This window comes from Lipotes vexillifer, unplaced genomic scaffold, assembly GCF_000442215.2.
Source record: "Lipotes vexillifer unplaced genomic scaffold, Lipotes_vexillifer_v1.1 scaffold763, whole genome shotgun sequence".
Lineage (NCBI taxonomy): Eukaryota > Metazoa > Chordata > Mammalia > Artiodactyla > Lipotidae > Lipotes > Lipotes vexillifer.
This window is the reverse complement of record NW_006770909.1, coordinates 3,236,755-3,247,201: the sequence shown is the minus strand read 5'-3', so window position 1 is coordinate 3,247,201 and position 10,447 is coordinate 3,236,755. Positions and strand designations below refer to the sequence as shown.

The window sequence follows — 10,447 nt, the reverse complement described above, 5'->3', positions numbered from 1 at the left end:
AGAGTGTCTGTCTCTGTCACTGGAAGGAAAAGTAATGGGCTTTGCCTGGGTAAGTCACATTATGATCTGAGTAATGTACAGACATAATAATTTGGAAGCCAAGGGTACTTGTGATGGATATTTGCTGGTGTCACTGCATGGGTAGAAGAGCGTTGATTGAATAATAGTCTTAGGCATTCAGACTTATTTATGAATTGCTGAGTAGAACAAGAGGAATGATAATGTTCTCGTGTTGTATAATTCTGTGTTTGGAAAATTATTTCCAACAACGTTCTCGTGTTGTATAATTCTGTGTTTGGAAAATTATCTCCAACAGCGTTAAGTTGAAGCTGGAATAGAGTTTGCTTATGTTAGAGTAAGTAATACTAGAATATAACCCAAGATTTAGAAAACATTTAGAGATGCCTAGATGGGAAATTAAGAATTTTAGTAAATTAAGAGATTATGGCCTATGACTGTCATCAGCCTTCTGTGGCCCTGTTAGGACACTGAAAGAGGTTAACAGGGTCCTTGCAAGTTTTTTTTTGTTTTTTGAAAACTTAAATTCCATTGTTTTATTCAAAAGATATAAAAATAATTAAAAGAAAATACGCAAACTGGGAAAAATGATTCTTTGACACACAAACCCCACAAAAGATTAATCACCAAAATATAGTTTTTTAAAAAAATGTAAACCGAAAAACCTCTCTTACAAATCAATTAACAAGAAAGAGAACAATTCAAAAAAAAAGGCAACATTTTGAATAAGAACTCACAGATTAATAATCACAAATGGAAATAAACATGCGAAAAGATGCTCAACTTTATTAGAAATGACGAAGTGTAAATTCAAACTACAGTGAGATAAAATAGCACACCCACAATGGAAATTAAAGTCTAGCAACATTACACGCTTGTGAGGATGTGGGAAAAAGATGGATTTTATACAGCTGATAGAAGTGCCAATAGCTGCTACATCCACTTTTGAACACAATTTATATTCAATAAAATTGAAAATGTGCATACCCCATGACCCAGGAATTCCACTCCTGGAAAAAAGTTTTTTTTTTTTAATGAATTTTTTTAAAGGTATCTACATTAATTTTATTTCTTTCTCATAAATTTCTCAGAAATAATATTACATTTAGTGATCAATAGTGAATATTTGGGGCTTCCCTGCTGGCGCAGTGGTTGAGAGTCCGCCTGCCGATGCAGGGGACACGGGTTCGTGCCCTGGTCCGGGAAGATCCCACATGCCTCGGAGCGGCTGGGCCCGTGAGCCATGGCCACTGAGCCTGCGTGTCCGGAGCCTGTGCTCCGCAACGGGAGAGGCCGCAGCAGTGAGAGGCCCACGTACCGCAAAAAAAAGAAATAATAATAGTGAATATTTGTTTAATTTAAACTGGACCAAATTTTCCCCTTCTCTTCTCAGAGGCCTCTGATGAATAACACAATGTGTTTAATATCTGATTGTCATTGAGGTGATTTTTTTTTATAGTATTTTTTAAAAATTTATTTATTTTTGGCTGTGTTGGGCTTCTCATCGCAGTGGCTTCTCTTGTTGTGGAGCACGGGCTCTAGGTACGCAGGCTCAGTAGTTGCTCCGCAGCATATGGGATCTTCCCGGACCAGGGCTCGAACCCATGTCCCCTGCATTGGCAGGCAGATTCTTAACCACTGCATCACCAGGGAAGTCCCTGAGGTGATTGATTTGAACTAGAAAAATGAGATCAAAACCCATTCAATTGTACATCCATTTTTTATTAATAACCTGTTTGTAGAGAAAATCATGTAGAATTTTAAAAGCATATACAAGTAACACCAATGTTTATTATCAAATTATTCATATTTAATAATATCTTGATATTATCCTGATAATTTGGTAAGACAATAATCTTAATCTGGTGTTTCTTCTCAACATAAAGACTATATTTCTTCAATATTCTCTCTGTTTCCTAAGGATTCAAATGGGCCTTGTATCCCCAGGAAACTCCTCTGACTGTTGTATAATTTGATGAATTGTTGAGAACTCTATAAACGCAGCAGTAATTTGTCTCTGCAGTTTGGACTTGATTTCACTTTATTCTTTTTCTTATAGGCATTCTGAAATATTTATGATGGAATACATTGGTAATCTGATATGGGAGTTCTGTAAAAAACAAGAAGAACTAATTACTAGCAGATTTACAACCAATAGCACATTCTTCCACATTCTGTTTCTACTTATAAAAGAAGTGAAATAATGGATGAAATAATAATTCAAACTTAATGATTTTTAAAAATTCTATTGTTTTCTCCCTCAATTCTTGCATATTTCATAATTGATCATTAACCTGGTCATGTTAGTTCTTCTGTACAAATGTTGTGAACACCTGCTTTGGTTTTAGAGGAATTAATCGAGCAATGTTCAAGATAAGTAGAGTTGGCCTTGACTGATCAGGTGCTCCATGTACTAGTGTTTCCCATCAGGCACATTTTAGCTGTAACATTACAGTGAGTAATCAGAAGCCAATTTCGGGTAAGTACCTTGAAATTAAATAGTGTTTGAATGAAATATGTATGCAACATTAACCATGAGTGTTTAATAGAGTAAGGGAATGGCATTTCAATTCACTCTGGTGCAGGTATTATTTAAATGTATCAAATTAACACATTACTTTTATTTTCCTTAAAAGATTAAATTTTCCTTAAATTTTCACTACAAATTTGAAGGTCAAGTTCTTATAAGACTATTCATCAGGTTGCTTAGTTCACCAGTACTTTGTGTTTTCTGATGAGACACAATCCAAAACCCAATGAGGTAAGTGAATTTTTAAAACAATTTTTTTGCATGAGCTTGTAGTTTATTAAGGGCCTAAAAATTTCCTGGGAGAAATGGATGCTCAAAGAATATACATTTTAATTATTAAGACTGTTAATAATGATAGGGCAACTCCCAGATTCTACTACTAGGGAAAAATTACATCCTTCATAATATTGCTTATTATTCTAATATAAACCAAGTACTTAAAAATGGGCCAAATGAATTGCCACTTGATGACTTAAAATTTTTGATAACATTTTGACTACTTATGTATCTACAAACTGATATTTTGGTCAGAAATCTTCTGAGTATTGAATATATTAGAAAATGATACTCAGGAATTTATTTTTCATGTAAAACATCTTTTACACTTTTACTATTGTTGCACTACCACTCACAACCTTATGTACTAATTTAATCTTCAATAAGACATTTGCTTGATAGCATATATTTATATTTTCAGTTTATCAACACATTATTTTCTAACAGTTGCTTTGGATTGTGTTTTGAGTTTTTTTTTTCTTTGTAAATTGTATATCTAAGTTTAACTACACATATTAGAAAAGAAATGGAAATATCTAGATAATGACTCTACAACTTAGTTTTGGAAAATAATTGACTATTAGTAATCTTTATGTGTAATAGTGATTCTTAGCCATTTAGGGGTCATGGAAGACTTCCTAATAATCTGCAAAACACACTAGAGCTATAGTTCTTCATTTCTTTAAGGCTAACAAAACATTATTCCGGAGGTTTTCGTATTTACGTCCAATAAAGGGTTACTTCCTAGTAACCTATTAAACTAGTAGGAGTTATTGAAAGTGAGTAAAATGGATTATTTGTAAGGTAAAACTAGTGTTACTAAAATTTTAAATACTTTGAAATTTTATTCATTTAAAGTACTTAAAATTTAAAATACTTCAGAGTCAGTATTCTACTAAGTCTGCAGTAATATTGTAAAACTTATTCTGCTCCAGATGTAATGAGATGGTTGAATTTCCTGGAGTTTTAGTGGAGAGCAGTTTAATACGGTGTCATTAGTGTTGTGAATTGATTACAGTTTTCAGTCACAGCTTTCTTATATTTGTTAATTTATTTGTCAAATTATTCTTTGATTTAAAAAAAATTGCTTTCTTTATTTCTTGTTACTGTACCATTTATATTTGATTGTAATTTTGTTTCTTTATAATTTTTTTCTGAGTTTTTAAAACCTCTCTTTGGAAAAGTACGAGGTGGGTTTGGAGGTTATTTCACCATTCCGTAAAGTGTGAGACTTGTTGCTGTAAGAAGTTAGCCAGATTACTCAACTGATTTAGAATACTTGAATTTCCTAATATTACAGGTTCAAAACCACACTGGAGTGTGTTCGGTTTGTATTCCATTTCTCCTTTTGTTCTTTAAACTATTTTAGAGTAGTCTGAACAGAAATTTCCCTTGATATCAGAGTTGCAAGTATCCCATTTAAAACCATGGAAAAGATGCAAAAAACTATCACATAGCTATTCAGAGATAGTATTGCTATTGATAATATTCCAGCATTATAATTTCTCCTTTAATTAAAAAAAACTGCAGTACATCTGTACTGCTTCTTGAATGCATATTAAAAATGCTATTAGCACATGGCTTATTTCTCCTAATAGAAGATGCTTAGTCTGAAAATTGACATTAGACTCTTCTTGTGGTAGTTTGTTCTAATAAGACAGAAAGTTCTAATAGACAGAAATCTTTCTATTGAGCTTGCTATGGTAAACTCTGATTATTTTGAAAACTAACACATTTTGAATTAACCAATGCAGAGAGGTCAAAATGGATAAGGTCTTGTTGTGGAGTCTCCTATTGACTTTTTCTGGAAGTCAAGCCTCAAGCCCCTTGGCTCAAAGAAATACCGAATTTGCAGTGGATCTTTATCAAGCTGTTTGTTTATCTCATAAGAACAACATCATAATTTCCCCTTTTGGAACAACTCTGGCCCTTGGAATGGTACAACTGGGAGCAAAAGGAATAACACAACAGCAGATAAGACAAAGTTTAAAATTACAAGAAACCTCGACTGGTGAGATTCTTACATATGATTATTTATACTGGATAAGATCTGGCCAAATTTATTTTTAAACTATCAGAGAAGCTCAGGGTCACAGAACTTTAATAAATATAAAAAGTTATGAAAAGTATGAAATTATAATAAAATGGAGAATTTTAAATGCAAATAATTGTCAATGTAAATAATTATAATCGTTTCTTAATGAAAATATTACCAAAATAATTTATTAAAAAATTAATTCTATACACATAAAAATTGTGACTATGTCTGTATATTTTATTCTAGTCTGTTTTAGCCGGTTTTAAGTGAGATTATGTTGTGTGTGCACGTGTGTATGTGTATGAGTAGATATATACCCATATATATGTATACACATATTCTTCTACTAGCACTTATTGTGTTCTGATCATTTTTTCATATCATGCGACTGCTTCAGAATGTAGTTTTTTTGTTGTTGTTGTTTGTTTGTTTTTGTGGTATGCGGGCCTCTCACTGTTGTGGCCTCTCCCGTTGCGGAGCACAGGCTCCGGACGCGCAGGCTCATCTGCCATGGCTCACGGGCCCAGCCGCTCCGCGGCATGTGGGATCTTCCCAGACCGGGGCACGAACCCGTGTCTCCTACATCGGCAGGCGAACTCTCAGCCACTGCGCCACCAGGGAAGCCCACAGAATGTAGTTTTAAATTGCCGTGTCTTTTTGCCTCTGATGAAAACATTATTGCGTACTCACCTAACCCTTCTTCATTAGGTAATATCCAATAGTTCTCTTATAAAAATGCTTCAGTGAGTACCCTCACCCAGAAATCTTTGTGTGCATCTCTTATTATTGTGTAAGCTTTTAAAAATTAGTTTTTAATTAGAATTTAACCTTTTCACTTAAGTGAGACCAAGAAAAAGCATTCATTTATATATTTTAATAGCTTATTTAATAGTTTTTAAAGAAAATTTTAAAAAAAGAAGCATTTATATAATCCATTGCATGTGAGTAGTTGTTTTCTAGCGTCCCAAAGGCCTATCTGAGATACTGTGTTGATGCTTTAGTGCTGGTACCCCATTTCAGGGGGTAGTTTTCCATCTCCCTGGTTATCTTGTGCTTCCGATTTCCATTTTAGTTTAAAATGTTTATATCACTGTCAGATACTGTGTCCTAAACATCAGAGGTGACTTCCAGATTTTTGATTTGGACATTTGATTTGTAACTATAACCAATTTCAGTATGTTTGCCTTAGCACAGAGTAGTTATTTTTAGGAAATTGTTTTTCTGAATAAACTATTTACAAGGTTTTATTTGCTTTATTTTAAATAAAGGCAATTTTATGTAGAAAAGAAGTTGGTGATAGTGAAGTTAATTGCAAGAGTTTTCCTTTGTGGATAATGTAAAATGAAGCCACTGTGTTGCAGATCTAGTCTTCATTGTCTGTATTAATTTCAGCAAATCCCACTACACAGTCCCGGAAACATTTATATCACATGATACTGCTTTGGAAAGTAATAGAACATTTATGAAGATATGTAAAGTTGATTCCACGATAAACTAGCAAAATTAGAGCCTCCGAAATTTAAATTACTTTAAATGAATCCATCTTATAGAGGAACATGGGAGTCTTAACAACTCTGGATTGTGAATATAATAATAATCATAGTAATAATAATGATGACATTATCAAACATATATATATATATAGTATACCAGTCACTGTTTTATGTGCTTATCTCATTTAATCCTCACAATTACTCTGTGAGTCGGACATAACCCTGCTATACGGATGAGGATACCAAGTCAGAGAAAGGTTGAGTAACTTGCCCAGAACTAATTCTAAAAATGATTCACTGAGGGTTATAGGTCACAAGAGCAATAATGAACATTTTAATATTTTCTTTGAAAGAGTATATATGGACAATTAAACATTAACCTTTTAACACACATAACAAAATCTACCAAACTTGCTTTCTATTAATACTTCGTTAAGGGAGGGAGAAAGAAGCACAGATGGAGGATAAGTACAAAAAGAAAAGAAGACCAACCAAAAAGGGAGAAAATAGAAATATTAAACTCTGGAAAATAAAAAAAGGAAGGGAAAATTAAGAAATAAAGAAAAAGAAGACAGAGTTAAGGAAGGGAACAGAGAGAAAAAGTGCAGGAAGATGAAAAGAAAGAAAAGCAAAATGGTATTAAGGGTAGAACAAAGGGTATGACAGATTAGAAGGTAGTGCCTAGCAGAGCCATATTGGAACCCAAGACAAAAAGAAAAACCAGTAACAATGAGCCTGTCTTTATTTATTTAAAATTTTTATATTTTATTCATCATGGATTTCTTTGTGTTAATATTGATTTAAAAATATATTGCAGTAAAATATTATTTATCTTGATCACTGAATTTGTTGGCATCTCCTTAAATTTTATGCCAAAATGAGTGTCTCATTGACCCATCTTGGTCCTGGCCCTGCCTTCAATTCCCTCTGATTGTCAAACGGTGCTACCTGTTCAGTCAGGCTATATTTTACTTTTCCGGCTACCAACCTGTTTCACATCTAAACTACTTATTCTTCAGATGGGCGTACAACTCCTAGCACCCTACCGCCACTGGAGCTCTTAGTATCCTCACTTATCCTGCTTTCCCCATTGCCAAAGCGTCTGCTCAGAATTTACCTTCTCCAGTTTACTGAGCATCTGATAATACTCCATTTTGCTTTGCCTCTAATGATGCTGCTTATTAATCGAAGACTAACTTAAAGGTGCTTCTTTATTCCAAGAGGGTTATAGAAAGAGAAGAGCATGAACTCCTGTCTCAGTTAAGCATACAAATGACCTTGTGATTGGGCACCTTTCAAGTTATCTTCTCTCTCTGGATTTTATTTATTTATTTTTAATTTTTATTTTTTTCTCTCTGGATTTTAGATTCCTCATTATAAAAAGAGGAGTTTGGATTAGATGATTTGTCTGGACCTTTCAGCTAAAATAATCTATAATTCTATGACTGCCTTTGTTTTCATCTTTGGATTCTCACATTGTACACATGGTTGGTCTTTGGGCTTTTAATAGCAGGAGAAGTAAACATGTACTAAATTGTAGAACATTTGTTTGGAGGTCTGGTCCAACCGAACCAAAAGTCACATTCACTCCATGACTGGTAGGTTTTCCATGGCTCTATTTTAGGAAATGAAATAAACTTATTCTCATTGCTTACTAGGAGCCATGGATATGTATTCTTTTTGATCTGTGCTAAAAGAAACTATTAATCTGTAAATTAAATCAAATGTATAAGGCAGATAACTTTATATTCTCCAAACTTGTGCTATTGGTGACATTTTTTCATTGACTTCGGAGTCCAGTGATTTATCAAAGGGCAGCTGACTGTTTGTCAAACAGTCTTAGACCTTAAGTACATGACATAAATTTATTTGCTCTGACAAATGAGTTGGAACTACTTTTTCTCCCCTCTCCTTTTTTCCCCATTCCTTTAAAGATGTTCAGAAATTACAAACTTCTGAAAATTGGTTTCAAATTCTGCCACTTTATTTCTGACCTTACTTAATTCTTTTGGAGAAGCTCTATGCCTTCCCTCAGAAAGTCTTCTTTGTAGGTTCTCAGGTGTTGAGATATTCTCTCAGCTTCCAATAGCAAGAAATGATTGCATCTGAAATCATTGTATAAACAAGTAAAATAGATTAACATTCTTCCTTATGTAAGGAATTCCAGGGTTGTAAAAAATTATTGATATTCCTCATATCCAATCATATGGAAGTAAGTATTTGTAACTAAAATTGTTTATGTCTGTGTCTGTATCCCCACAAATGGAGAATCATGGAGTTTGAAATATGATGCAATATACCTTCCAAGCCTGCTCTATGGTTATGTAGGTTGTATCTGCACAAGAGCACCAGGACAAAGAGGCAAGTGGGGACTGAAATGTAGTCTCCACTCAGCTGGACAAGATATGGGCATGCAGCCTACCACCACCACTCAGTGAGGGCATGAGTTCTTATTTGCACAAAGATGCCCTGTGGGCTGCTAGCTCTCTGATAAAAGGTCTACACACACACTTACACACCTTATTTCCAATAGACACCTCATAGCAAGTTCCTCTCAGTCTTTTTTTTCCCTCTTTATTCAATGGACATCTCCCAATGATGAACCACTTGTGTTTTCTTCAATAGAGATTAATTGCATGCAATCAATTTTTAAGTTATGAAAGCGGTATTTTCAGTATTTAACTCAAAATAAACAAAGGCTCTGAAGGAACCTTGGATTTGAAATACAGTTCCCAGATTCAACAATTGAGTTCCAGAATTAAGCCAGAAAGGAATGAAAAATATTCGTGCCCTCTGGTAATAAATAGGAAGCCACTGAGTGACGATCAGAGCTGAATTCTCTCACGGCACATACAGCTTCCTGAAAACATGGTGGTCAGAATGACCCAGTGATAAATAAGTAGTGGGCCAACAGTGATTAGTAGCTGACTCTGACAGACTCATTTGTCTAGTGGTTATAGTTGGAATGGTTCAACATTTTTATTGTTCACAAAGACAGCCAAAGTATATAGATTCATGAACCTGAAGAAATAGGTAATTTTGATTCTTATGCATCTCCAGAGATAATTATAGGGGTACCTCATAAATTTCAAAACTTGGACAGACACAGTTGCTCATAAGAGAGCAATTCTTTCTTAAGCTGAAATAAAAGTAGTAGTGAAAAGGATTGCTCATCATTGTCTTAGCCCCCATCAGCATTCATTAGTATTCCTCTTTCATAAATATTGCATGTTATGCAAAGAATGAGATTCTAAAGATACCTTTCCAACAACTAAGAATGAGCTAAATTTGATTATAAAGAGGGAGTTTCCTCCAGCCTGTTTAAATGCATATTCTTGATTTTGACAAACTTCAAATTTACATGGACATTTTTTTTCCTGTATGAGAGCTGATTTCTCTACAAAATGCATATTCCACAGGAGATAAATGCTTAAAATATTTATACTAACTTATAAAGGATCGTTAGTTATACCTAAGGGTGCAAAAAATGGTATATGAATCAGAGCGCTTAGAAGCAAAGCTGAGAAGCTGTTGTTCTTATTTTGTTCATATGTCAGTATACATTATAATTATTTTTTAGGAGAAGAATTTTCTGTGCTGAAGTCATTTTTCTCTGCCATCTCAGAGAAAAAACAAGAATTTACATTTAATCTTGCCAATGCCCTCTACCTTCAAGAAGGATTCACTGTGAAAGAACAGTATCTCCATGGCAACAAGGAATTTTTTCAGAGTGCCATAAAACTGGTGGATTTTCAGAATGCAAAAGCTTGTGCAGAGGCAATAAGTACCTGGGTAGAAAGCAAAACAGATGGTAAAGTTTCCCATTTTCATAAAGTCATTATTTGCCATTGTATTCATGGTTTTTAATATCCTAAAGCAAAGAATGGTTGAATATTTTCCTATTAAATTATGGTTCAGAGGGATCAAATCTCCTATTTTGCTTTCCTGTTATTCAAATTAATACTAAATTGTAAAACAGAGAGAAATTGTAAGCTGCTTTGAAAGGTATACAGATTATTGTTTTTTGTTTGAGAGAGACACCTATTTGTAGAATTCTTGATGGAAGAATTTTAATAATAATTTTTGTTTAAG

At 33.9% G+C, this 10,447-nt stretch overlaps 1 protein-coding gene across 1 annotated transcript in view; it reads left to right on the top strand.

Annotated features, from left to right (window-relative positions):
• Positions 1-2,688: 2,688 nt before the first annotated feature.
• Positions 2,689-10,447, top strand: part of SERPINI2 (serpin family I member 2) — a 29,525-nt gene continuing 21,766 nt past the window's right edge. The window contains exons 1-3 of the mRNA XM_007446424.1: positions 2,689-2,779; positions 4,579-4,835; positions 9,936-10,166. Coding sequence (XP_007446486.1) covers positions 2,775-2,779; positions 4,579-4,835; positions 9,936-10,166 — 493 coding nt within the window. The 5' untranslated portion in view covers positions 2,689-2,774. The remainder of the gene's footprint in view (positions 2,780-4,578; positions 4,836-9,935; positions 10,167-10,447) is intronic.